The 26,245-nt window shown below is 56.2% G+C and overlaps 8 protein-coding genes across 8 annotated transcripts; 2 read left to right on the forward strand and 6 right to left on the reverse strand.

Annotated features, from left to right (window-relative positions):
• Positions 1 to 1,869: 1,869 nt before the first annotated feature.
• On the forward strand, positions 1,870 to 2,070 carry CHGG_02763 (uncharacterized protein; the record flags this gene model as incomplete). The annotated part of the gene is made up of 2 exons (XM_001229278.1): positions 1,870 to 1,875; positions 1,942 to 2,070. The coding sequence occupies 2 exons, from the start codon at positions 1,870 to 1,872 to the stop codon at positions 2,068 to 2,070; spliced, it is 135 nt and encodes a 44-aa protein (XP_001229279.1).
• A 1,156-nt stretch (positions 2,071 to 3,226) lies between these two features.
• On the reverse strand, positions 3,227 to 5,155 carry CHGG_02764 (uncharacterized protein; the record flags this gene model as incomplete). Its single annotated transcript, XM_001229279.1, has 2 exons — positions 3,227 to 4,717; positions 4,826 to 5,155. The coding sequence occupies 2 exons, from the start codon at positions 5,153 to 5,155 to the stop codon at positions 3,227 to 3,229; spliced, it is 1,821 nt and encodes a 606-aa protein (XP_001229280.1).
• Positions 5,156 to 5,542: 387 nt separating this feature from the next.
• On the forward strand, positions 5,543 to 7,667 carry CHGG_02765 (uncharacterized protein; the record flags this gene model as incomplete). The annotated part of the gene is made up of 2 exons (XM_001229280.1): positions 5,543 to 5,861; positions 5,935 to 7,667. 2 exons carry the CDS (start codon positions 5,543 to 5,545, stop codon positions 7,665 to 7,667), a joined length of 2,052 nt encoding a protein of 683 aa, XP_001229281.1.
• A 1,369-nt stretch (positions 7,668 to 9,036) lies between these two features.
• CHGG_02766 (uncharacterized protein) lies at positions 9,037 to 11,163 on the reverse strand (the record flags this gene model as incomplete). Its single annotated transcript, XM_001229281.1, has 2 exons — positions 9,037 to 9,413; positions 9,525 to 11,163. The coding sequence occupies 2 exons, from the start codon at positions 11,161 to 11,163 to the stop codon at positions 9,037 to 9,039; spliced, it is 2,016 nt and encodes a 671-aa protein (XP_001229282.1).
• A 762-nt stretch (positions 11,164 to 11,925) lies between these two features.
• Positions 11,926 to 13,373, reverse strand: CHGG_02767 (uncharacterized protein; the record flags this gene model as incomplete). Its single annotated transcript, XM_001229282.1, has 6 exons — positions 11,926 to 12,107; positions 12,311 to 12,340; positions 12,766 to 12,848; positions 12,969 to 13,012; positions 13,076 to 13,167; positions 13,247 to 13,373. The coding sequence occupies 6 exons, from the start codon at positions 13,371 to 13,373 to the stop codon at positions 11,926 to 11,928; spliced, it is 558 nt and encodes a 185-aa protein (XP_001229283.1).
• Positions 13,374 to 15,529: 2,156 nt separating this feature from the next.
• On the reverse strand, positions 15,530 to 18,720 carry CHGG_02768 (uncharacterized protein; the record flags this gene model as incomplete). The annotated part of the gene is made up of 4 exons (XM_001229283.1): positions 15,530 to 16,004; positions 16,077 to 16,489; positions 16,656 to 17,300; positions 17,377 to 18,720. 4 exons carry the CDS (start codon positions 18,718 to 18,720, stop codon positions 15,530 to 15,532), a joined length of 2,877 nt encoding a protein of 958 aa, XP_001229284.1.
• A 4,931-nt stretch (positions 18,721 to 23,651) lies between these two features.
• Positions 23,652 to 24,080, reverse strand: CHGG_02769 (uncharacterized protein; the record flags this gene model as incomplete). The annotated part of the gene is made up of 2 exons (XM_001229284.1): positions 23,652 to 23,921; positions 23,985 to 24,080. The coding sequence occupies 2 exons, from the start codon at positions 24,078 to 24,080 to the stop codon at positions 23,652 to 23,654; spliced, it is 366 nt and encodes a 121-aa protein (XP_001229285.1).
• Positions 24,081 to 24,818: 738 nt separating this feature from the next.
• CHGG_02770 (uncharacterized protein) lies at positions 24,819 to 25,297 on the reverse strand (the record flags this gene model as incomplete). Its single annotated transcript, XM_001229285.1, has 3 exons — positions 24,819 to 24,868; positions 24,999 to 25,036; positions 25,290 to 25,297. The coding sequence occupies 3 exons, from the start codon at positions 25,295 to 25,297 to the stop codon at positions 24,819 to 24,821; spliced, it is 96 nt and encodes a 31-aa protein (XP_001229286.1).
• Positions 25,298 to 26,245: the final 948 nt, after the last annotated feature.

A 26,245-nucleotide genomic window follows, 5' to 3' on the forward strand; every position in this document is an offset into this window, starting at 1 on the left:
AGTGCTAAATCCGGCTTGTGTTGGACCCTGAGGCTTTGCCCCCGTTGCCCCCATTGTTGACAGGAGTTTGCGAAGTTGGCACATGAGAATTTTGTTGGTTACCAGGGGCAAAAGCTCCGGCGAAGGACCAGCGATCGCGAGCTCGCAAGCCACGCGATCTTTCACAATGCAAGTCATTTCTTGTCCCTGGGGATACTGCCTTGATCTTGAGAGCTTGACTCCTTGAGTAGCGACTCCTTGAGTAGCGACTCCTTGAGTAGCGAAAGCAGGATAGCCGGAACCCGAACACGCCGAGATAAACCCCTCCCCTCCCGACCGCCCTACCTTATGTGCTTATTGTTAGGTAGGCATGTACGTATTGTGATACTATTGAACCTCAAAGTGGAGATGGGGTGCGAGCAGTGCCCATCTTCAGCAAAACAGGCAGGCAGGTGGGCATTGGGAGCACAGAGTTCTGGTTGGGAAAAAGTGACAAAACGCCTTTAACCCCCGCCCGCGCGCTTTCCCGTTCGCAGGCGCGGCAGGGCGATGGGGAATTCTCAGGGTCTCTCATCGGTGTCTGACTTTGAGAGCTAACCCCAGCCATGCAGAAGCGGGATCGAGCTTTTGGCCGACGATCGAGAACCCCTTCGGCCCTGGCCAAAAGACCATGCGGGACGGCCCCACTTGGTGACCTCAGGACCCCTGCCCAGCTTGGGCGCTGGCGGCTGGGCAATTGGCCCGTTCCTGACTTCCCTGAGCTTCCGTCGTCTCCGTTGGAGCTGCCAAGCAAGTGGGCGACAAATTAAGCCACACAGCAAAACATCCGCACCACCAAACATCACCATGTCACCACAATTCAACAACCCCTATTCACTTAAAGAATATGTGAGAATTAGAGGTAAGATATTGGCCAATTTAATGGCTTCATTTTTGGAAGAACTGCTAGAGAAGACCGGTATAAACTACCCTTTTTGTTGGGTGGTTTGTGGTGATGAGGATGCTTTTGCTGTGTGGGTTAATTTGTCGCCCACTTGCCAAGTCAACCGGACAATTGCTCGACAAAGAAAAAGTGAAGCGAGGGGCTTAATGAAGCGTCACGGCGCATGCCGATAGCGATAACGGGGCCGAGATGTGACTGGAGCAGCGGCCTCACATGGAGAGACTTATTTTTGATGGTGACGACATCAAGAAGCACGGACCCAAGTTGGAAGCTTGAAGGGTGGCTTCAGGGATGTCGACCCCGGCTGGCCGTTGCCAGGTTGCGGGGAAGGAAACCGGTTGGATTGCTTGAGCTCAGCGGAGATTCTTCTCCGGAAAGGAGCGCGCAAAACACCACAGCTGCCAGCGGTTAAGCTGAGTTACGTCCTTGGGGGAACATCCCGACATGTTTGGTAGCTACGCACATGGTTGTTGTACATAATAATTATGAGGATGCCGGCCCTGTTCCTGCTTGACTCACACCTGCTTCTGCCACGACCACCCCAAACTTCTCGTTTCCGCACCCATTTTATGCCATCGTGACTTTGGGGCCAAAAACTTGTGATCACGACTTCGAAAATTTTAAAATGCCTCGCGTAGCTGTCTGACTTGTCTCTCTGGATCAACAACAATTCAAACCGGAAAACGGGCAGGTCCATGTGAGCCATGTTGTCATGTTGTCCCGAGCCTTGCTTCATTCGGTTCAGAGCTTCGATCGATCGATCGGTGGAGTCGCTGCTGCCCGCCATTCGGTGAGGAACACACACCCCTCCCCTCCCCGATCCATTTTCTGCCCAGAATGAAACCGACCCTGATCAATCGCAGGAGCGAACAACACGAAGGCACGTTAGAATGGAACATAGCGCAGAAGAAGCAGTTTCACTCTGCATTTCCGCGCAGCCCCAAAACATGGATGTATGTACTCAGTACATGCGCAGTACCAGAGCTAGTGCAGTGTGATGGCACCTTGAGTTAGTACAGAGTACCGAGGAGTTCCAACCCCGTTCATCAACACAACAACAGGGCGCCGATGCTCGAGTCCTCACTACCCGTGTCTGGATCGAACAACAAGACAATGCCATCCAAGCCGGGGGTCGGATTCTCAACTAGCCCATCTGCAACCTGCAGTCCCCGAACACGGCAAGCAGGCGGCAGGCCAGCCGTTGGTCCAATAACCAACGGCTGCTAGCTCACAGCCAGCCCAGCCCCGATGCACGGCAACCCACACCGTTTTCCCTTTCTGATTCGCCGTCTTCAAAAAAGAACAAAGGCAGAAAAAGGACATCCCTGGGATTTCTCCTCTGGCCGAGAGCCAGGTTGGTGACACAACCGATTCCTTTTCGCCCAGGGACCTTTCAAACGCCCCCCCTTCCAAGACAAACCGCACCGGGAGTGGCAATGATGAGCAGCGAGCGAACGGACCGAAAAGTGCATCGGCTCATCGGCACTCGAGGTAAATGGTGTCCAGAAGTTGCGCCCGCGAGGCGGGATGATGAGACGACGGCAAATGAAGGCAGGCCAATGGCGCAACGAAGCAAGACTTCCCATCGCCCATCAGGTGAATGGGCCTTGGGGGGCGACAAAACGGTAGCGGGAGATGCGGAGAGTACTTGCGCGGTACATTCGTTTTGTGTCGCGGGGCGAAGGGCGTGACACCCCTATGGCATTTGGAGGAGGCAACATGGCATTCTTCAAATGCCATGACGCCCTCCGTAATGCGGGGTTTTTCCTTGGTTCATCAACAGGAGAGCCGAGCTTCCTGGATCATCCCCGCCAGTAGAGGGTGCTCGACCCCGGTGGCTAGACATTTGTTTGTATGCTCCCCATCGCGGCTCCTCTTCGGCCTACCGCAAAGAGGTGAAGTCGATGTGGTTTGAGTTGAGGTATGAGCCGGGCAATGTGGTACAAGTTAGTCAGAGTATCTCCCACAGAGTGCCCAAGAGCGATGATTCTCAAGAAAGTAGAAGCAGCCATGAAGTCGAAGCCGAATCTCAGTACCTATTTCATCTTACAGTATCTGTAGCTGATCGACCGTGATGAGAAAATATCAAACCCCTAACACCAGGACCCCTTAGGTGTAGCCACCCAAACGCCGCAAAATAATGTCCGCGTAATCAACGCCGCCCCCCGCCAGAGTCTATACTACATCTCGATGGAGCATCGGGCATCTAGACTGTTCCACTAGCCAGCAAGACTAGGAGCGATTCTCCGCACAGCTCCCACCACCCCAACCGCCCTAGATATCGTACGAGAGTACCTGAGGTCGTTACTGTTTTGTCGAGCCTGTGTCGAGCTTCTTGCTCGGCGGTAGCGCAGGCTTCTTGAAGCCGTCATTGCCGCCGCCCACTTGCGTAAACGCACCGCTCTTGAACCATCGATCGTCGTCCGCCTTGCGCTTCCGGCTAAGCTCGGCTTGCACCTTGGGGTCGACGAGTTCCAGACCCTGCGTCGCTGTGAAGGCGAGTGACGACACCGTGCCCGCCGTGGCCGACCCAGATCCCAGCGTCGTCCCCACACCGGACGTGCGCAAGCCCTTGCTGCTGGCCAGACTCAGGTTGCTCACACCCGTGCCGCCAGCGAGGCCCCTTAGTGACGAGGCGCTGCCGCTGGTGAGCGAGCTGGCGCCGCCCCAGCCCTTGCTCTTCGCGCTGAGTTTGGCTCGGGTGCGATTGTCGATCTGAGTCACACGCAGCCGCCCGTCGTCACGCTGCCCGATCATGCCCATGCCTCTGGTGCTGTCGCCCGCACCGTAGCCGACCTCCAGCTCCTCCTTATTGAATGCTACCCGGTTCTGGGCCTTAGCTAGTTCTGTCACGGCCGTGGCTTCCTTGGCCTTGCGCGCCCGGCGGCCACCACGCTTTCGGCTGGGCTTGTCGTCGGGCGCGGGCAGGGCACGGGCCCCCTTGCTCAGGGGCTTTTGTTGGAGCTTGTCCAGACGGTCGAGGCATTCGTCCTTGAGGCGTTCCCCCTCGGAGCCGTCGCGGAATTGGTGGAAGCAGTCGGTGCGAGCGCACATGACAATCTTGTTAGCAAACATCTTGATGGCTTGTTTCTTGATGTCGCTTGGGATGGTCCGGATCACGGGCGACTGGAAGATGAACCCCTGATGCCGGATGCCGACGTTGGTGGCCAGCGCGGCACTGGCCTGCTTTTTAGAGCCCCATGCGGGTAGGTTGCATGCCGGCGCCTTGGAAAGGCCCGTCAGGCCGCCAGCTTGGTTAAGTAACTGAGCTGCCGTCAGGGATCCGATGAGCGCCGTCAAGTTTGGCGCGAAAATGTTCATGCGCGACTGCACATATTCGGTCAAGGTCTTTTTAGCCTTGTCAAGAGCGATGACCATCTCGCATGCCTGTACTACCCGCTGAAGTTGTTCTGGTGACATAGCCTGGCCTTTGGATGTTGTAGCCTCAACCGTGACAATCATCAAAGACGGCCCATCCAACACCGACTTCAGCGTCATCCCCAAGGGGTTGTCTGTTGATGTTTGGAGAGACTTGATGCTTTCCGAATCCATCGGTCCATTGCCCAAAATTGCTACCGCCTTTGCGTATTCGAGAGGGTTGGTGATCAACGTCTCGAGCTCCGGAAACCGCACCGAGTAGTGGTCTCTGATGAACTTATGGACGAGGACAATCTCGTTATCGATTTGGGTCGAGAGGCCGTTCGACTGGGTCAGAAGGTGGTACTCTGGGTGGTCCTCCACACTGCCCACGTTATCGATCGCCTCAGCGGGTTGCGACTGGTAGTGTGCGATTTTCTGCAGCGTTCGAGGTAAACTGTCAGGGCTATTTCTCAAAACAGATGTAAACGCTTTTCCACAACCGATGGGAATAGACTGGGGAGAAGAGGGATGGTGTTTACTAACCTCAAGAACGGGCGTCAAGGTTTTCATGAGGCCTGCCACGGCGCGCACATCGCGTACGCCCCCCAGTTGCATTTTCTCTATGTTTGCTTTCTCGTCGTCACCGTTGGCTGCCGGAGTAGTGCTGCCGTCGGCCTCGTCCATCATGTCGGCATCCTCATTCTCGTCTGCGTCCTCGTCGCGTAGTTCTTCCATTGCGATGTCTCCCCCATCCGCCCTCGCGCCGCCAGAGAAGCCGGCCTCGTTAAAGAGGCCATCGTCGTGCTCGTCGCCGCCGGCTTCTGACCCAGAATCCTCAAAATCCTGAAGGAGCTCGTCCGCGAGGGTCGACATTTTCGTTAGACTTCCCGGGTCCAGTGCTTAGTGGGTTCCAATGTGATAGTGTGTTTGGTGATAAAGCGGAGCTGGAAAGTTGTGAGGGGAGAAGCGAGTTCAAGCATGCAAGGTGACGACCGCGATGGATCTTTGTCCGAGGAAGAGGCTTTGAGTGGTAGGCAGTAAGTTATAGCGCCTTGGCTGGCCTTATCGGGGCCAAGATCTATGGTGGCGCACGGTCCATCAGCTCTCTCGCGGTGCGACGAAAGCGCGCTGCTTTGGTAATTCCATATCTGCAATCAGAATTCGGGATCTAATTCAAGCATTTGAAACAAAGATCTTTCACAGCCCTCCCCTATCACCACATTTCCGACGCCACTGGTAATATACCGAGGGACCGGCATCATGGAGACCGCGCGCGGCCCACCGAGGGTCAAGAACAAAGCTGCGGCGCCGGTGCAGATTTCGGCCGAGCAGCTGCTTCGAGAAGCCGTCGACCGCCAGGAGACGGCTATCCAGAAACCGACGCAGCGCTTCGCCGACCTCGAGGAGCTGAAGGAATACCAGGGCCGGAAGCGCCGCGAGTTCGAGGACTACATCCGCCGCAATCGCGTCCGACTCGCCAACTGGTTTCAGTATGCCCAGTGGGAGCTCGAGCAGAAGGAGTTTGCGCGCGCCCGTTCAGTCTTTGAGCGTGCCCTCGATGTGCATCCGAATAACACGCGTAAGTCTTCCGCTCAACTTCTCGCGTTGGACCCTCGGGAGATGGCAAGTGACGGCCGCTAATGATGCGATAGAGCTCTGGATCAGGTATGTCGAGGCCGAGATCAAGAACCGAAACATTAACCATGCGCGCAATCTTCTGGATCGCGCAGTCACTCGGCTGCCGCGGGTCCCCAAGCTGTGGTACAAGTACCTCTGGGTCATGGAGATGCTCGGCGATATCCCCGGCACACGCCAAGTATTCGACAGGTGGATGAAATGGGAGCCGGATGAGGATGCCTGGAACGCCTATATCAAACTGGAGAAGCGCTATGGGGAGTTTGAACGGGCCAGGCAGATCTTCCAGCTCTTCACCGCGGTGCATCCCGAGCCGAGGACATGGTTGAAGTGGGCCAAGTTCGAAGAGGAATATGGGACGGGCGATATGGTCCGTGACGTATTACAGACCGCGATCCAGACCATTGCCGAGACGCTGGGCGACGACGAGGTGGACGAGAGGCTGTTCATCGCATTTGCCAGGTTCGAAGCACGCCAAAAGGAGTATGAGAGGGCGCGCGCCATCTACAAGTTTGGTCTCGACAACCTCCCGCGTTCCAAGTCAATGGCCCTTCATGCGCAGTACACCACATTTGAAAAGCAATTCGGAGACCGGGAAGGTGTCGAAGATGTCGTCCTTACCAAGAGGAGGCGGCTCTACGAGGAGCAGGTAAAAGAGAACGCAAAGAACTACGACGTGTGGTTTGATTTTGCCCGGTTGGAAGAAACCGGGGGCGATGCGGATCGCGTGCGGGAGGTATATGAGAGGGCCATTGCCCAGGTACCCCCGACGCAGGAGAAGCGACACTGGCGGAGGTACATTTTCCTCTTCCTATTTTACGCGATATGGGAGGAGCGGGAAGCCAAGGATATCGAACGTGCTCGGCAAATCTACGACACATGTCTCGGACTGATACCTCACAAGAAGTTCACCTTCGCCAAGATATGGATCGCCAAGGCGCACTTCGAGATTCGCCAGGGGCAACTAACTCCGGCACGAAAGGCGCTTGGGCGGGCGATCGGCATGTGCCCCAAAGACAAGCTCTTCAAAGAGTACATATCGCTAGAACAGAAACTGTACGAATTCGAAAGGTGTCGGACGCTGTACGAGAAGCACGCTCTCTACAACCCGTCCAACTGCCAGACATGGATCAAGTGGGCCGAGCTGGAGCGCGGCCTAGACGATCTTGACCGCACCCGCGCCATCTTCGAGCTCGCCATCAGCCAGCCAGTCTTGGACATGCCAGAGGTAGTATGGAAGGCATACATCGACTTCGAAGAGGAAGAGGGCGAGTACGAGAGGACGCGCGAGCTGTACGAGCGCCTGCTTGAGAAGGCCGACCACCCCAAGGTCTGGATCAGCTTCGCCCAGTTCGAGATCAACATCCCTGAGGCGGACGAGGGCGAAGAGGAAGAAGAAGAAGCCGAGGAGCGGCCGATCAGCGAGGAGGCCAAGGCGCGCGCCCGCAAGATCTTCGAGCGCGCGCACCAGAACATGAAGGACCGCGAGCTCAAGACGGAGCGCGCGTCGCTGCTGGCGGCTTGGCAGGAGTTCGAGAACATGCACGGCTCGCCCGAGGACATCGAGAAGATCCAGAAGCAGATGCCGCGCAAGACCAAGAAGAAGAGAAAGCTGGACGACGACACGTGGGAGGAGTATGTCGACTACATCTTCCCGGCCGACGACCAGCAGACCAGCAATTTGTCGAGCCTGCTGGCCATGGCCAGTGCTTGGAAGCAGACTGGCGGAAAGGTCGTTGGCGACGACTGAGGGTGTGGTTGAAGGGTTGGGCTCCTTGGATGGAGTGGGTGATTGTCGCGGTTTGTTTCGTTGGAGCTCGGGGGTCATGTGTAACTATCCCTCGACCTGAAGCTGTATTCGAATGAGAAGAATCCGCAACCTGTTCATGCGGCATGAGCTACTGGATCCGGTCTCTAAGAAAGCGTGAAGCGCCCCTCCATCTTCAACCGATACAACCGACTCACGTTAGTGGCTGGCAGAGTCGCGACTTGGGGCGACAGCACTGAGCGAGCTCCTTGACCGGCATCGGGTATGTGATTCGGGAATAAGGTGGCCGACAGGATCACAAGCTCATCGGTCCCTGTCTGCCATTCAAAAAAAAACCAAAAGCACCAGTCATCATTGCAGCTACATAACATCATTCATAGGTTTTCTCATCAAAGTCATCCCTCATCATCCAGAAGAAAACGAAACATCAAAAAAACAAAGTGAAAAGACAATCATAAAAACATTCATCTACCCTTTCCACCTTTCCTCTTCCCGCCCTCACCGATCCGCCTCAGACCCAAATCCACCGAATGATAAGAGAACTGAGGTATCGTCCAGCGTGTGCTTGCGAGGCTCGTCGGAAGCGATGAAACAAGCCACAGGTCCAAACAGGTGTTGCGAAACGAAGACGAATAAGGAATAGGACGACGGCCGAGTAGGGAAGCTCATGCGGTCCACGACACTAGGAGGCGAATCTGATTTGCTGACGTCGCGGACCAGTTGCGAAACCTTGGTCTCCGGTTCCGTCTTTGCCGAATGCTGTCCCTTGGGGTCCACGTCTCACCCGGTTCGTGTTTTTAGTAAGCCCCCCCCTCCACGGCCGGTTTACCAGGCCAGGCCCGGGGCGATGGAGGGGGGCTCTTAAGTCGGGCCCTAATGGCGGCGGCGATCGTCTATCACGGGTAACAGATTAATTAGGATGTTTGCTTTCCAAAAGTCTATAAGTGTAATTGGGGGAAAGGAGTGAGTCGCGCAGTGCCAGAACCAGAGTATGGATACAAGGGGCCTGGTGTAGCCGGCCCACGACCATTCAGAAAAACGCCCAACGCGTCAAGTGCCACCGAACTGCTAGTGCTACTGAGTGCTGTGTCGGCTGATTGGTGGCATCTCGTACCGCCCGCGGCGGTGGTGGTGGCGTCCATGGAGGCACAGCTGACGATGGCGCTGACGGTTGGGGAATTTGTGCGTGTATACGTGTGGCACATACCGGGAAAACGGTAGGCGGCACGGAAATGTGGAAACGCGGCGGTACGGAATCTCAATCGAGGGAGCTGGGTACTGGCGCAAGGCTTTCCGGAAGGTTTGAGGTCGGCGGACGGGCGTTGTTGGTGGAGCGAATATGTTATCCTCTCTACCTCCTGTCGGACGGGCCGGGAGGCATGGCGCCGTACGGATTCCCATCAACATAACGGGGCCCATCGTCGTAGCGGCTGGCCCCTGGTGGAGCTACCGAATCCCAAGAGTCAGCCCTGCGTCTGACGAGCTGGCCGGTACCACCACCGTGATCAACGAGACCACCGTTTGCCAAGCGTCTTTGTCGCTCAACGCGCCGTTGGTGTCTCTCTTGCTTCTCGAGCTTCCATTGATGCATCTCGTGCCTCAGCTCGTTTGCTTCCTTCACCTCCGAGATGGCGCCCTTGATCCCAAGCGCCGCGATACCGACGGCAGCGGCGTCCTGGAGGATGGCCTTGTTTTTGAGCTTTTCGGCCTGTTCCTCACTTATCTTGCCTTCCGCGAGTGCCTTTTTCCGCACATTGCGCTTCTCCATACTCTGGTAGACACTATGGGCCGCGTGGATGGTCGCCACAGCGGCCAGACCTGTGGTGATGAGTTGCTTACCTCTTAGTTTCTTGCCTCGCTTCCTGTCATCGTCCGAATCGCCCAAGTCATCCGACGACACCGAACCGCGTCTGTGACGGGGGCGGTCGTGTCCTCCACCGCGGTGCGAGCGGTCATCGTCGTAGGAATGCCTCCGTCGGTCCCTATCATAGTCGTCGTAGCTGTCACGGTGTCGGCGGGAACGACCGGTATCTTCATAATCGTCCTGATCGCGTCTCCGGTCGCGGCTGCGGCTGCGGTCACGGCGATCTCGGTCATCATCATCAGGGCCGTTGCCGATGCCCACCCTGGCCAGACGACGGCGGGCAGAGTCCACCACGCTTCGGCTGCGGCTGCGGTGGCGGCGGTCGGGGGAGTCGTCACGGGAGTCTACGCTCCGGCGCCGGGATCTAGACCGCTCGCGGTTGTCCATGATCTTCTTTGCGCCAAAAGCGCCCAGGCCAGCGGTGGCAAGAGCGGCAAGTCCGCTCACGCCGCCGCCTCCACCGCTCCCATCCTTTGAGCGAGCACGAGAACGAGACCGGGAGCGGCCGGTCTTCTCGTCCATTTCAATGTTCTTCTTGGAACCGTTGATGACACGGTTACCAAGCAGACCACCGACAACAGCCTCGGTCAGGCCAAGCTTGCTGCCAGCCTTTTCGGTGTCCTGAGCCGCATCAAGGGTGGCAGCGCCGGCGGCGGCGGTGAGAATGCGCTTAGCCTTCTCACCCTTCCACGAGCCTGGCTGCTTCGAGATACGGAATGCCTCCGTGGCACCGGCAATGAGCGAGGCCATGGCGGCCTTCTGGACTTTACTGGCTCCTTCGCTCTTGCCGTCTCTGCTCTTGTCCCTGCCTCGAGAGCGTGAGGTGGAACGGGATCTGGAACGGGAACGGCTGCCGCGGCGGCTCCTAGTGTCCGATTTGTCGTCTTTGCCTGTTAGAGCCTTGACGGCACCTCCTAGACCGGCGGCGGCAAGTGCACTCTCCAAGAAGTTCTTGTGGCCCTTCTTTTCTTTGGCGCTCTCCTCGTCGTCCGAGTAGTAGCCGGATCGGTGGGCGAGGGCCTTCCTCTCCTCCTTCTCCTTGTGCTTGTTGTAGAACTCGGTTCCTTGGTATCCGGCAAGGGCGCCGGCGGCGCCGAGGGCTGCCGAAGCCAAAATGTTCCGCTGGACCTCGGTGCCGTGCTGATTGGCGTCGCGGCGGTCGTAGAGTTCCTTCCCACCAATGGCGAGGGCAGCTCCAGTCACGGCGGCGATGATCTGCTCCTGCTTAGAGAGGACGCGGGCCTTCTTGCGCTCTTCCTCGTAGACGACATCGGTCTTCTTGCGAGACTTGCGGTCGAGGTCATCATAATTCCGGTCCCTGCTATAGTAAGAGCGGCGGTCGTCGTACTCATCGTAGTATCCGGGTTCGGCTGACCGGGCGCGGCGGAGATCTCTGCTCGAGTAGCCCGGCGGCGGAAAGTCGCGGCGGATCTCCTCAACCGAGAGGTCGCTATCCTCACGGGCTCTGGGAACAAGATCGCGCGACGGCTGGACATGGAGCGTCTCGCGCGACTCGTAGTATCGAGGATCGCGTTCCTCGCGGCGCTCCTCCCGGTAGTAGCGCTTGGTTGTGCGCTCCCTGGGAGGTGCGTCATAGGGGTCGTATGAAGCCATCGCCAAATGGCGGTGCGGTCAACACAGTCAACCAAGCTGACCTCTAATGAATTTTTTTTTCTCTTTGGGATTGTTTGTTGGTTTGCGGTAGTCGGATAATTCCCTTGGCTTTCGCTCTTCTAGAAAGATTCAGGAAGAGGCAAGTGCGGTGCAGGTGAGGTCAGCTGGGTTGGAAGGCTGCCTGGCAAGGAAGGCTCGGAGCGGGGCTACCCAGGGTCTTAAGTGAGGGGGAGGGGGAGGGAGGGGCAAGGCAGGAGAACAGGAACAGGGCAGTGAGAGTGGGTTCTGAATTATCCCAGGCACCCCTCGGCGATGCCGTCCGATCTCAACAGCAACTCCCGAGATATTTGACCTTGGCAAAGGATGAGACGAACCGTTTGTGATTCCTTGGATAAATACACCTCGAGAGAAAAATCGAAGAAAAAAGAAATCTGAGAAGAAGCCGGAGAGGCCTGGCGAACCTCTGGCCCGCTGTTGGCCATCTTCAAACCCGGCAAGGCTCCTGGGCCGCGGGCGCTGCTGTTGGTGGTGAGACGCCCTGCGGCCGCCTGTTTGGCCCACCTGTTTTGGCCTGCCATGGAAACATTGTCATTCTATCGACGACCCTATTTATTGTGGCACAGCTTTCTGTCAGTACGAGACTACTACCTGAGTCTACATTAAACTATTCCCCCCCCCTTTTTTTTATCTTCCTTGTGTTTCGAGGTCGAAGGCAGGGGTCGTTTCGGCAACACACCAAACATCACCAGTTTCTCGGCCCATTCAACTAATTACCTGGCCGGTGAGTTGGAGAATAATCCTGTCGCGGCCGTGATTCCCTGATCCTCCTACGGGCCGGCGGCTCTGGCGAGGCCTTTGCCTCGCTGCTGGCTGCCTCCCCACCGCAAAATGCGAGATGCCGTTGCCCGAGAAAGTGTGGGAATCAGGGACTCGGCGTGGCCCACCTATGTGTGTGGTCGAAGGTTGAGGCCGGCGCTGGCTGGTCGGGCACAGAAAGAAGGTGGTGTGCGACACCACCAAAAATCCAAACCCTCCTGGAGATGGCCAACCGAGCAATGGGGCATTTCGCCCATGGCCGGGTCATGAGAGCTGAGCTTGGAGAGGACCAATCTCTCGAGGTCATTTGGGAGGTGGTGCATCCACTTACCAGAGTCACAAGCCGTGTCTGCGCCTTGCCCTATGATGTCATGGGGACAGCGTCAGCCACACTAAAAACACCAAGGAGACCCATGAAGGGCGAGTTCGGAATGTCTCAGTTGGTTGGCCCTCATCGAGCTGTTGAGACATTAAAAACGTTCGAGTTACCATGGACAATACCTAGGAGCCTACCGTTACGGAACTATGCCGGTAGGAACAAAATCAGGCGTGAAAAAGCGAATCGGCCATCCAGTTGGTCCCCCGACAGGCAAGGGGCTGCTAATGAGGAATCGGAATTCCACAGTTTTTCCAGTTTCCAATTTCGGGACATGATACATACAGTAAACTATCCGGTGGGCATTGCATCCATTTCGATCTCCTTGGGTATCAACTTTTGCGCCGTTCTTGTCGCCGGTTATCTATGGCGCTTTGGTCATGGCCGTATTGATGGTCCAGGCGGCTCACTACCTCCTGGCGAGCTGCCGCCCCCTTTCGAACCAGCTATGCTCTTTTCCATTTGAGCCTCCCAATCATCGTCAAAAAACCATCTGGGCAGCATCTCTAGAGAGCTAGGCATCAAGAAAGTCAGTGGCCGAGTCGGCGTCGTGCGTCTCCAGGCATATTGGGTCTTGCCTGAGTAGAAAACACACAGAGCTCGAGACACTCACCTCTTGTAATCTACTGGGACTTCAACACCGTTCGCCTCCAGACTCTGGATCAATTCTCGCCGTGCCAACATTAGCTTCCTAATATATTCTATCGTGCTCTGGAGTACGAGGCCTTCCGACCGCGCTCGTCCCTCGAGACCAGGGACAATGTTCGAAAGCCGGTCAAACTGATCTCGGATATGTTCCCTTCGTTTCTTCTCTAGTTTTCCGGTCAGTCACATATTCGCCATTTCAACAAACAGGCGGCGTGCAGCCCGGACTGCGTGGGTGCTACTTACCTGATGCCAGGTGATTCGCCTTCTTCTCCTTCTCTGTCAGACGTCTCTTCTCCCCGGCCGCGGCCTTGAGATTGGCCGAGGTCGGGGACAAGGAGGGCGACGGCGATGATGCGGCGGAGTTTGTCATCGCGTCCATCCAACTAGCGTGCCGAATAAGTCGTCAAAGTGGCTAGCTCAGTTTGATGAACTTGTCAACCTCGAGCGAGGCCGTGGAGGGAGACCCGACGCGGGCGGTCGCCGCGGGGCCGGGGAAGGGTAATTTTGCTCGACTAATGTGTAGGACAATTAAATGCAAATGTTGATAGCAGAGGATGTCGCAAGTATAAGGTAATTTATGTCGTCGTTTCGGCCTCTATAATGGCTTGTATGCTTGTAGTCCGAGTCGTGAACTTTGAACTGCGGGCTACTATCGGCATGTGATCGTAGCTCTCGTGCAGAACGGGTTGGCCTTATTCTTTTTCGACATGATGCTCCTGTCCTTTTAGGTGCACGGGACCTGCAAGGAGGCAGAAGCCATGGAAAAAGTGAGAAATTAACCGAACCGTCACTGGATTTGAGGCATGTCGGCGCCACCAAAGCAGGCTTGGGAAGTGAAAATGTCTTGAGACTTCTTCTGTTTGGGGAGATGCAAGAAGAGGGACCTCAGATCCGTTGTTATTACAAATGACAAGTTGCCGCCGCGGGCATGTGGGCGTTCCGAAAAAACACCTGCCCCACTGCTCAGCCCGCTGTGCCCGCTGTGCCTGGACCGATGTTGGCGCCCACGCGCCTTGAACCCTCCAGATAGCCTCGGTGCGGGGACACTTGACCTCTTTCCCGAACATGGGCAAGGTCCCTCGGCCGCTCCACGGCAGCATGAAAACCCACGAAAACCCAATGTCGCTCACGCTTGGCGTTTAAGCAACCCAAGCTTCCATACTTCCCTTGTAGCAATTGTCCGACCAGCAAAGTAACGTGCTGTGCGAGAGGAGAAAGGTACCTGGGGTAAACGTTTCCTCCTAATGGATGTGCTACGCGTGTGCGTCCAGCACCTCCACTGATGGAGGGACCTTCCAAACCTCGAGATGGGCCACTACCCCTGCCGTTTTCTGTGTTGGTATGGAGGCACGTGTAAAGCAACGATTTCTCTTTTTCATTTTTGTTGTCTATTTATACAGTTTACAAGTCAAAACGCTTTTATCTTCCGTAGAGGAATGAGAACGCGGCAATTCCCACAGTTAGGCCGAGGTTCCAAAGAGTAGTGTCAGGTCTGGAACGTCGTCGAGTTCACCCTCCCATCTTTTTCTCTTGACCCCGACATCCATAAACCCCTTCTTTTTCCCCATCGTTAAATGCAACAGCAAATCGCTGATTTGTTGTGTCAAACTGCCTCCGCCCTAAGAAACACCCTCCTCGCCTTGCTCGAAACCAACAACCAACAGTTGCCTTCCTCGCTGACGAACCCGGCAAAAGCCCCAGCAATGACAGAACAAACCCAATCCCGTATACCCCTTGCCGGGCGTGTCCGTCTGGCACGTTACCACAAGATCGCCAGGACTCCCCCTCCGGTTGTTCGTTGAAAGGTCGGTGAAGAGATGGATGGGGGATGTTTGCCAGAATGAACGCCAGAATTCATGCAGGGGAATATGTCGAGTTCATGAAACCCAAGATTGACAAATCGCAAAAAGTCAGAAAGATTATCGCCCCAGAAGTGATCATGTCGGGGTCTCATCAACGTCCAAGCACTTCTTCCTCGGGGAACCTTCCCCAGATCCGTGCCGCTAGTCATAACGCCTTCCCAGCTGTCCGCCCTCCCCCATGATGTAGACTACCCTCAGAAGAAAATAAACGACGCCACAAGACGTCTAGCCACAGCGAAGCAAGCTGCCAAATGATGTAGGCCATGTTGCAGAAGCCAGCTTGGGAAATGCCGTGAGGCATGCCCGCACAAGATCAAAACTGCTTCGCTGCGAATTGGAAATGTTTTCTGGGTGGTCGCGGTGACCCAGATAATAAAGATCGCCATCGAAAGGAGCAACCCGGTTGGCGACACCAATATTCCCGGCCAAGAAGAGGAAAGAACTAGCCGCTTCGTGGAATGTTGTGAAGATTGTTGGCCCCAACAAACGGCCATTTAGGTGAAATATGTGCCTGGATCCGGACGAGTCGAATCAACCAACTAGCCCGGCCCGTTGTGGACATCTGAAATATTGATGTAGGTCAAACGAAGACAATACCGATGATCCTGTCAGGGCCGTCGGCAGCTTGGGGACCACCGACTGGCAGCTAGTATCGAGGCCGTTCTCAGGCCATGGCCGCGTCCTTTCCGCTCAGCTTGTTGTCGAGCTCCATAGCCTCGTTCATGTGAGCCGTGAAGATCTCAGGCACGGCTCGGTCTTGGGGCCAAGGCTTTCGAGTGTTAGTCTTGAGCAGAAGCTTGTCGTAGAATTCGAGAAGAGACTTCAGCCCATGTCTCGACGGAGCTTCCCGCAAGGCGTCTTCGAAAGCGAGGCCTCTGAACTCCTCATAGACCTTGGCATTAAAGTCGTTGAGAAGCATTTGCGACCAGAATTTATAGAGCTTCTGCATCTCCTTGGGAGTCTCGCTTGCTTTGGCAGTCTGCCGCTGCTCAAGAGCCGCCTTGCGGATCTCGGTGTACGGCTTTCGGTCTCTCTGTTCCTTAGTGGGGGCAGATGCCTGTTCATCAACCCAAACGATTCCCCGTTCGGATTGGCCCGCTTCAGCACTGGCAGAGCCGGTTCCCGCCTCTCCGCTGACGCTATCGACAAGTTAGAACTGCTCAAACCGGCACAGTGGAAGGAGGCTAGTCGTGGATTGCGCGGGTACTCACTTGTGTGAAGTCGCAGCCTGGTTGCTGTCCGAGACATAACCGGCCACGCTGACAGGACCGGCTGGGCCTGCATTACCCTTGTCGTCGTAATCCAAAACCACCATCAGGTTATCCACCTGAGAGTCCGGAAAATTTGTCATGCTTTCCAATGTAACTGGGGACTGAGGAGGTGCGTATTCGGGAACACCGGCAGACAACCGGGTCTCATGGCTATGGTGATGGCCGTTCAGCGCGCCATTAGTGACCGAAGGGTCGTAGGCGGCTCCGTTGACGAACGGCGGCTGGTACATCTGGTCCTCGGCAAACGCCGGGTAGCCGCCGACAGCAGCAGGGGGGTACGGCTGAGGGACCATCGGGACAGGAAAGTGAGTGGCGAATTGGGGATCCGGCTTCGCATAGGGAGTCCCAGTTCGCTGGGCCATCGTTACGATAAGGCTCGGCCCGTTCGGCAGCAGGCAAGATGAAATGTTGCCACTTGTCGCGAGTTCGCAGCCTCTCAATGCCATCACCGCCAACGCCAAATTCAATCTGATCTGAGAGGGAGCAGGCCAGGCGAATCAACTCCAATTCCTCAGTTACGGCCTTGATGCGCTTGAACGCGGCGATCGTGGCGAGGTGAACGAAACCCTGGCCGTCCATGTGCTGTCGAAGATAGTAATCCTTGCACAGGTTCTCCACAGAGAGATAGTACTCAACTTGAGTCTTGAGGATGGGGACCGAGGCATCAAAAACCGGCGAGTACATGTACGGCGGGTACTGACCAACCGCAAACTCGTTCGCCTGGGCGACCTTGGGCGGGAACCCGGTGGCACCGGCGCCGTTGCGTCCGGCGGACTGGCTGGAGCTAGCCCATTTGTTTCCTCTCCCCCTTGACGAGTGGCCAAATGATACCGGAAATTGGTTTGAGAAAGGCGGGGGGCTATGAGCGTTGGGGTTCTGGCGGGATTGGAAACTGCTGGGCGCTGGATAGTGGCCATTGGTAGGGTACGACGCCGAGGGGATATGTGACGAGTTATTGTGGCCACCGCGGGCACGGAAACCCCCGCGGCCGCGCTCCGGCCGGCCGTCCCGCGGGTACTGCTGGCTATCCTTGGTGTATTCGCCCCTGGCATGGTAGCTTTGACGGTCTTGGGGTGCGGCTCGGGCAGCGGTTTGCCCACCTTCGGAGCTCAAGGAATCGTTTTCCAGGCGGATGTCCCTTGTAGCACTGGCCCGCTTCGATGACTACCATTTTGTTAGCGGCCGACAGGGGAAAAGAATGGTGCGAACTTTGCGCGCCACCGTTAGCGACTGAACTTACCGATGAGGCATCAAGACTGGTATCACGAGCCTGCTCCGTTGTGCTGCTGGGCACGGTTGGCTTGCGCTGGTCTCGCGAAGCGACATCAATCGAGGCACGTTTCGGCAGAGACGCGCCGCGCGAAGGGATGCTTCCCTCACGAGGCCGAGTGGTAGTAGGTTTGGGGCCCGCGGAGCCACCGGGAGAAGGTACCTTGTCACTCACAGCGCCGGTGGTGGTCTGGGGGGCAGCGGCAGCGGCAGTGGCGGGGTGGCTACCCCTCATTGAACCTGCCTCACGACCGCCTCGGGCCGCACCGCCGCGCGGTTTGGATCCACGAAGCGGTGGTAGTTGGGTCTCGAAAACTACCGAATGTACGATCTCGAGCTTTTCCCATGTCTTTTTCCGCGTCGGACCAGCCTCATCCAAGTTCTCTTTCTCGACGACTGTATCAATCTTCTCCTGTGCCTTGCGGGCGGGCTGCTCTCGTTCTGCGGCAGACTTGGGATCTGGCCATGACGTAGGATCCGCAACTGGAGGCAAGGCCACTGAGCTCTTTTCGTCCTTGTCGCCGGCACGGCTGCCGCGCGGACCGCTTCGGCGTGGTGCTTGATCGGCGAGCCGCAATGCCTCAGTTGACTTCTTCTGTGGCCATTTGTCTCCGTTAACGCCACTAGACACGGTGCCGCGCGAGCCGGCTTCCTCCGACGAGGGGCTTGGCTTCGACTCGCCGTCGGCGGCGGGTGCGTCCGAGCCCTTAACCTGGACTACCTTCTGTGCCTCCATGCGCTTTGCCCAGGGGTTGACAGTGGGGAGGGGTGCCTCTGTGAGGATGACGGGCTTTGGGGGCTCCTTCACCTTCTCGGCGTCCTCTTCCTGATTTTGATCGGTTGGCGCTTCCTTGTCATTGAAACGGCCCTTCTTACCCTTCCGGCCTTTCCTGCCCTCTGCGCCGTCATTGGCCCGGGAGGTCCTGCTGGTAGAACGAGAGGCCTTATCCTCGCTCTGACTCCGGGACGTGGCCTGGCCGTCGATCGATTTTGCGCCAGTATCTTCAGTCGTCTTGTCGGGTTGCTCCGCGACGGATGCTGAAGAGGAATTGGAGCCGGCAACGGAGGCGGCTTCGGGGTCTTGTTTCGAAAACCCATTCTCGACTAGAGTGTGGGCCGTTTGCTCTGTATCCCGGATATCCGGGCTGGTCGAGGTAACCGACGGCGCTGTTACGGAAGTGGCGCCGGTAGAGGCGTCATCTTTGCCCTGAGAGCCAGTTGTCGAAGGGGCAGGGCTTGATGTCTCTTGTTGACTCGGTTGGGAAACCGTTCGCCCTCTGGCGGCTTGCGCGTAGGAAAAAGCTGCGGCCGACATTTTTAAATGCGGGGGTCGAGATCACCGCGGTGCAGGTTGATGCTGGATGCACGGTAGGGGCAGATCAACCTTCTAGGGCGAACAGGTATGAGCCCTAGTTGACCAAGGGTAGGCAAGCAGTATTGACTTGCTGACCTTGATGTGCCTGGCCGAGGTCAGGCGATGTCCGGAGAGGCCAACACAACCTCCCCGCACTAACGGAATTCTGGAGGCGTCGATGCCTGAGGGAGGGATCGGGAATGACGTTTCAATTTGAATTGATCGACTGGCGGCCGGCGAAATTGATCGATAAATCCAAACGGACAACAAACACCCCGCCGTGGTAAACGGGAGTGAGGGGAGGGCCAAATGTTTGGTGGGGCGAGATTTGGTGAACACCCGCTCGATTTGGCTGGGTTTCCGGGAGTGACTCTTCGGAATCGACGGATCACGCGTGTGGCGGTGCCTCTTAGAGTGAGCACTGCAAGCTTCGTGAAGCGACAGAACCAAGGGTACCGAGGAAAGAGCGCGAAAAGCAAACGCTCGTAGAAGGGTTCCAGTGCAGCTCTGTAATGCTATGCGGCCCGAACGAAGCCTCACGTCAACGGGTAACCGAAGACAACGCCCTAGCGACCGACCTCTAAAAAAGAGTGTCCTGGATGCAGGGAGGGCAAAAAATGGGAGTTGTGAGTGAAGGATTGTTAGAGGGAAAGAAGAGAGAAAAAAAAGTGCGCCGGGGGGATATGCAGAAGTGCTTCCCAGGGCGAAGAGTGGATGAGATTTGTGTGTGTGTGTGGGAATAAATTTTTCTCGGTTCCCAGGCTCTGCCAAAAAGAATGGTGGAGATAGTGCCCAGTACCTAAACAATTAGCATTGTCTGGGTGCCCCAGCTCTGGAAGGACGGGAGTTCGGAGCGGAGAGGAGCCGCTCGAGAACTGTGGGTAATCATTTGCGGGATTAAATCGTAGTAGTATGACGTACTGCACGTCGACTGCAGCAAGAAAGTATGAGGGAAGATGAGAGAAAAAAAGTGCCAGGCGGCACCGAGCCATAACCAACCTAGCACGTAAGGCTGGAAAAATGCATCCAGTGCTTCTGATTGTTGCCTTGGGTTAGGTGCTTTCGTACCGCTGGCGTAGGGAGGTGTTGACAGCCTAACAAACCCACGGATACATGGGAGTACCTCCACCAACCACCTAACCTGACTTTGCATTTCTTCGACAGTCATGACATGCAACCTGGCCACCTATGCGTACAAAGTTCCACCGTTACGAGCAGAGATGGTTTCTGTTCCGATCCTGCCTCGGAATCAATAACCCCAACCCAAAACTCGACCTTGCAACGGTGTAGCCAGCAAAGTTGGCGGCGATGTCACACGATCTGGAACTAACACCATGTCCGCACACGGCGCAATTCCCTCCCAATCCAGCCAACATTAAAACGACCCTTTTCAGCCAACGCAGTTCCGTCGGATTGGTTGCTCTAGGAAATGTCCCACGGACCTGGAGACGCCGTGTGAGGAATTTCAACAAGCCCCGGCTGGTAGCATTCTGCTGGGAAAATCCGGGGTGGTTGTGATGGTGACCTAATTTATTAATTACCACTGCACGTGTGTACCTGTGCATTGCCCGCCCTGGGTTAGTGAGGGGAACTCGGCTCTGGGCAATGCCCGGCTGACACTGGACTCTTCCCCAACATTCCTAGCAGACACGGATGGGCAATCCCTCTGATAACAAAGCCATTTCCCGAATTCCCGTTCTGTCTCAAATATGCGAGGCCTGGGCCCTCTCATGAGTAAGCTGGTTTCCATTACTCTGGGCTGATATTTTATCTTTTTGCCCCCAAGGTGGAGGGTGTCGAACCACTGATGATCCTTCCTTGAGACCCGCGGTTACAGCGCCTGGCAGAGAAAAGGGTCTGGGTTGGGTTCAGAAACCCGCCATTGAGCATTCTGGCGAGGGGGACAGCGGACCGCTCATCTTTGTAGCGCAGATTAGACATCTGGAGAGAGTGATGGCTTGACTTTCCTCCGCAGTGGTGCTTTTGATCGGTTATGTATGTAGTAGGTACCTGAGGTGAGGTGGGGTGCCCCGCCCTGGCTCCAGAGACAGAGCGATATCGTAACTTAACTGTTTGTTACCAGCCGGTACTGTACGGAAACGGCAGCCTTTCGCTCTCCCACCAACCAGCAGCGTTCCAGCTCGAATTCAAATCAAGCGAATATAATTAGTCCTCCCTTACACCTATTTCTAGAGGGTCTTTGTCATTTCCCGTAGGTGGTTTAATTTGGCGCACTTTGTGTGGTTCAACATGGTTGCGTCGGCCCCTCAAATGAGCGTCGTATTGCGCTGTGACGGAAGCGCGGCGAGCCCGCGCGCGGAGGGGTCGGCCGAGGTGGGGTTTCACGCACACATTCTCGCTTTGAGATGGTAGGGCAGGCTTCTCGGAGTAGCCCGGTGGAATGAGAGCTATGTTATTGCAAAAGTTTTGACTTGAGCATGCTATCAATGCATTATGCATACTGAAGCGGCCATCGTTGATGGGAGTCTTTCCTTTCGAACGATGCAGTTGTAGTTGATAAATATAAGGTTCCAGTGTCCCAATCGAGACTAGGACGATCCTTACAGAGGAGGGTGCGTTGTTCATGTAGAATAATACTGGTCTGCCTGAATTCTGCCCGCCGCTGCCTGCAAATCTGCACATGCGGCTCTTGGCCGCCATCCACAAAACACCCCGCGATTCTCTGCGACTCGCTTCTCCCCTCGCTGCTTCAACGGAGGGCAACTAACGTATACCCTAAGTTCACTTTCACCATGCGATCTTCAAGGGCCGCCTACTAAATTACTCACGCCGTGCCGTGGCCTCCTCATTTCTCAACGGCAAGACCGTATGGCCAGCCCGGCAATGGGGGTTACCGGCTAAAAGCTGGGCGAAACTGCTCTGCCAGGGTTTCCAGGTTGCCTGATGATCGCAGGAGCTCGGGCCGAAGTTATCTTTTACCGCAATGACAGGGTTCAACGCAATGCAGAAAAGGACCGGGCCGCGAATGCGACGATGGGATTATCTCCAAGAGATGCTCTCCAAGGCTCATAGTATCACAGTTTGGTTTTTCGAAACAAACCACCTTGCATAATGTACATAGCGTACAACGGCAAAAACGATGCCATGCCGCTTGCTGGGGGCGCCGTACTCCGCGGCTTCTTTCGTTTCTCAACTTGTCATCCAGGCTGCTGCGCGGCGGGCGCCAAAGCTGCTGACAAGGCGAAGTCCGCTGGAACCCATCGGGAAGTAGCTCACAAGATACCATAACAGGGAGGCCAGTTGGATAAGCCCCGCAAACATGGTAAGAATAGTGCTTTGAAGCTGGGAAAGGCTTAGCACTTGCACCCGCTATGACCTGAACGCGGGTTCGACTTACACCGATGGAGAAGTACAGAGTCAGTCCCAAGGGATCCGAAGTAGGCGGCTGTAAAAGGCAGCCGCGGGGTTGAAGGCAAAGGTGTTTCAAGGTAGGGCCAACGGGCCCATGATAGCGGCAAAGGACGACAGGAACAACATCGAGCCTAGTGTCCACCTACGGGCAGATATCGAATCAGCCTACTGTCGACCGAAAGAGGTGCATGACTGGCATCGATGGCGTCACCGAAGGCAACGCTCTGAAAGCCCGCCCTCACCGAAAGAACATTGGGTTTCGAACACTTACAGGACAACTAGCTTGCGCGGCTTTCGCCACAGATATGACGGGGAAAAGGAAAGAAGCAGATGACGAAACAAGCGAGAGCCCCGAGGTTGCAGGCCACCAAAGATCAGCAGACGATCCCACTGACTCACTATGTCTCGCTTGGTTAGTCTTGGTTGCCGGAGCAAGTCGGGTTGAGACCAGGTCGTGGGGGAAATGATCACGATAGAGACAAGACAAGGGGGGTGGGGCGCCCTGAAACACGGCCATGCAGCGGCGGCACATGCCATGCATTCCAGGTCTGGCTGCAAGGGCAGCAAGGGGACAAGGACAGCAAGGGCGCAAAGTCCGTGGGCGGGAAGCTCCAGAGCGAAATGTGGCGTGGGGGGGAGGCAGCATGGAAAGTGGGTTGACTCACAGGCAAACCACGCATCTTCTTCTTCACGGCGATTAGACGCAGGTAGAGGGGCTCCTGGCGCCTCGCTCGTCGGGAGTTGGACATAGCCACGGTCGCCAAATGGGTTGAGAGACTGAAGCGATGACATGAAGCCGCCTTGTGGTGCTGTGTTTACCGGGAGGTCCGCATCACGGCGCGACCCGCCCAGCGAGTTGATCGAGTCAAAGAAATGATGTCGAGGCCATGTTCTGCTAGGCGTTGTAGTTCACCAATCCACGCGTCGTAGTTACTATCCGGCGGGGCTGATGCGAAGGGGCGGGAACGCGTCGTCGGGTGCGTCGGGCGTGTCGGCCAGAAAGTCGGCGAGGTGGGGGACTAAAGGGGAAGCTCGGCGAGGCTGACGGGTTCCTGATGACCACACTGAAGGTCGGGTATGGTGTGTGGGCGCAGAGTAAACGGAGCTAGGTCGACTTGACGACGGAAGGATAGTGGGTGGGGCTGGCGTCGCGGTAGCATTAACGGGTATGCTGCCCTAGAGATGAAGGTAGAAAGGTGTGTAGTCGTCTGTTTGACACCGTCGCGGCTCGTAAAGTCATGCGGCAAGCTAGTGAAGCGAGATCGATCCGACGCGGTGCTCAGATGATTCGGGGTGTCGCTGAAGGGGGGTCGTGTTTGCTTTGCAATCCTGCTTCGTTTACTCTCCCCTTCCTTGGTTTCCGTTCTCGCCGTCGTTTTGAAATGGTCGTTTCCGCAGCCTCCGCAAGATAACGCAAATATGCCAATGCGGCCGCGGCCGTGGCGCTCCTAGGGCTGTGTGGAGGGTTGTTTCCGGCCGGTGCCTCGAGATGGATTCGTGAGCAGGAAGTTGGTTGCGGTTCATCGCTTGCGCAAGCGGTGGAAACAGCATCCTTGCAGGCGGAAAGCCGGGAGGGCATCCACTTCGTCGATCTTACCCATGTGATTGGTTTTTCTGACCATACTTGCCCCGCAACATTTGGTCACGGACCATCCAGCTTCGAAGGAGGGTGTCATCCAGTCTTGAGGGCTCTCTATTTCCATCACTGCTTGCACCTTTACTCCAACCGACGTGCCTACCCAAAACTGACTACCCACATCCGTCTTCCACACCTTATCCGACATAGGTACCTAGATACGGGTGGTTTGCGAATACCTAGAAGCAGCAGATCAGCTTAGCACGTGGGGACTCACTTGACCCCCAGCCCCCTTCATCGGAAGTTCAAACGCGAAATGCGCCGCGCCGCGCCACAGTGTGACATTTCTGGGACCGCTGGGACGGATGGACATGAGGATTCGGGTCTGCTCGGGACAAGCGGTGGCTGCTCACCTAGACAGCTCGGGCCCCCGAAAGGTGAGCTTTTTATTGTGTAGGTACCTAGGGAAATGGATGGCCAGAGAGCGAGACGCTTGGATATCCGCCAACCCCACACCGAGTCCATATCTGCTGGTGTCGATGGCGCGGATCCAAGGCAACGACCGTAACGGCGGACTGGAACATGTCCCATCCTACCAACCCGCTTTATATATACCGATGCCTCAACACGGCACATATCCGGCAATCGATGAGCGCACGATGTTTTGTGTATCACACGGGCCGATTCCCTTTCCAGAGTTTGACATCTCAGTTGGTGGGGCTTCGAGTGCCGGCAGTTCCTCCTCCCTGCATCCTTTGCCGCGAACCAGAGGTGTGGTGTTAGGTGTCGGTCCTCTAAGGCTTCATCACCGTTTTCTCCCGGCATGTCTGTGGCGCCGCTGGAGTTGGATTGGACAGCAGGCATTACGTATTGCCCACCGAGCCTGCGAGGGCAGGGTGGCTGCGCTTCTCTGTTGGTGGTGCCTTGAATGTCTCAGCTGCGAAGTCACACTGACTCTCAGGTGTTATGCCTCCGGACAAGTTTCGGTGAAGCGAGGGTGAGCCAGGTGGGAAAGCCAAGGCATCACGACGAGCTGGCCACTTCCGGGTTTGCCCTGATGCACTCCATGTCCCTTATTTATCAGCACACCAACTTCTAGCTCGTCCAGTAGTCAGACGACTTGTCCCGATCCTTGGAGGTACAACTCTGCGAAAAGTAGACCTTCTTGGTGGAGTGGACGAGCAAGTATAAAAGGCTTCCGCTCTCCACATGCGCGGCATGTTGCGAACTGACAAGGTTTACCTTTTTCGCATCTCCTGGACTTGCTGGACCAACCCTCACTGTTGCTCACCATCGCCTATTGCACGGGCCTCAACAAACCCTCGTCGTCTATATGTCTGTCTGTCCGTCTGTCGTCACACAAGACCTTAACCATCCCGCAACGCGGACCAATCGAAGCTTGCAGATCTCCCACTCCTACAAGTGCACAGAAGGGGATCCAACGTCAATCCTCGGCGAAAAAGCGAGCCAAGTCTTGCATCTTACAACCCACAACCTGGAGCCACCTCCCGAGAACCGCCGTTTTGGATCCTAGGCCCGCCGGGGTTTCCGTTGATTGCTTATCGGCTTGCAGCAGACTTACCCCGCCATTTCACAATCAAGCCCCGCACATCCGAACTCGCAGACCTCCCGGACCTCCAACCGGCTGATTCATCCGAGAGCTTCCATTACCTATTTATGGTTGAGGGTGAGCCAAGTGGAATACCATCTATCCACCAGCAAGGTTACAAAGAAGGACCGGAGAGTGAAGTGACGGGCACCAAGTCCTGTCAGTTCTCAGTTCTTGTCAGACCAGGCCGTCTACTTCTGTTGAGGGTCCGCCAATCAGCGGCCTGACTCGGGTCACGGCTTGCCTTGGTAGGAGGGGGCCGACCATCTTGACATCGTCGTCTCAGAAAGCACGGAAAAGTGCCCTCTAACAAGCAAACTTGCATCTTTGACGCTGCCGCGAGAAATCTTGTCAAATTCTTGAGCCTCGCAGCAACGAATAAGAAGACAACCCTGTCGGTTTCCCAGCTTTGGTCATTCAAGACACCTCGCATTCCATAAATTAAGGTTCGACATTCGAGTCGCTCCGAGTCCCCGACTCCTCCAACCTCCCGTCTTTCTTGGTGGATGTACCTCTGTCCGAAAGAGGCACTCCGTGAAGCGAGGATCTACTCAGCCTCAGCTCTTGTGCACATTCCCGCAACTCCGTTATCGGATATATTCGCATCCCATCCCCCTTCTCCAACCCCTGGTTGATTTCTTACTTCTGGGCTCCTGCATCCCAACTGTCTTTAGGACCCTGACTCATCGTCCCCGAGGAACAAACGTTTGTTGCCGCCAACGTCAACGTGAGTGAGCCTACGGGTTCGTCCCAAAACCCCAACGGCCCGCTCCAACAACGGCATTGCCGCCTCATCCGAATTCGCAACACTGCACTCTCACGATCTTTTACCGCTCTTCTGGCTTCATAAAGGGCCCCACCGAACCCCGTTTCAACCCCCGCTCAGATCTTCCCCGCCCGCTCTATTCCAGAGTTGAACCGATTCCCGA

The sequence above is a fragment of the Chaetomium globosum genome, genomic scaffold (genome assembly GCF_000143365.1).
Source record: "Chaetomium globosum CBS 148.51 scaffold_2 genomic scaffold, whole genome shotgun sequence".
NCBI lineage: Eukaryota > Fungi > Ascomycota > Sordariomycetes > Sordariales > Chaetomiaceae > Chaetomium > Chaetomium globosum.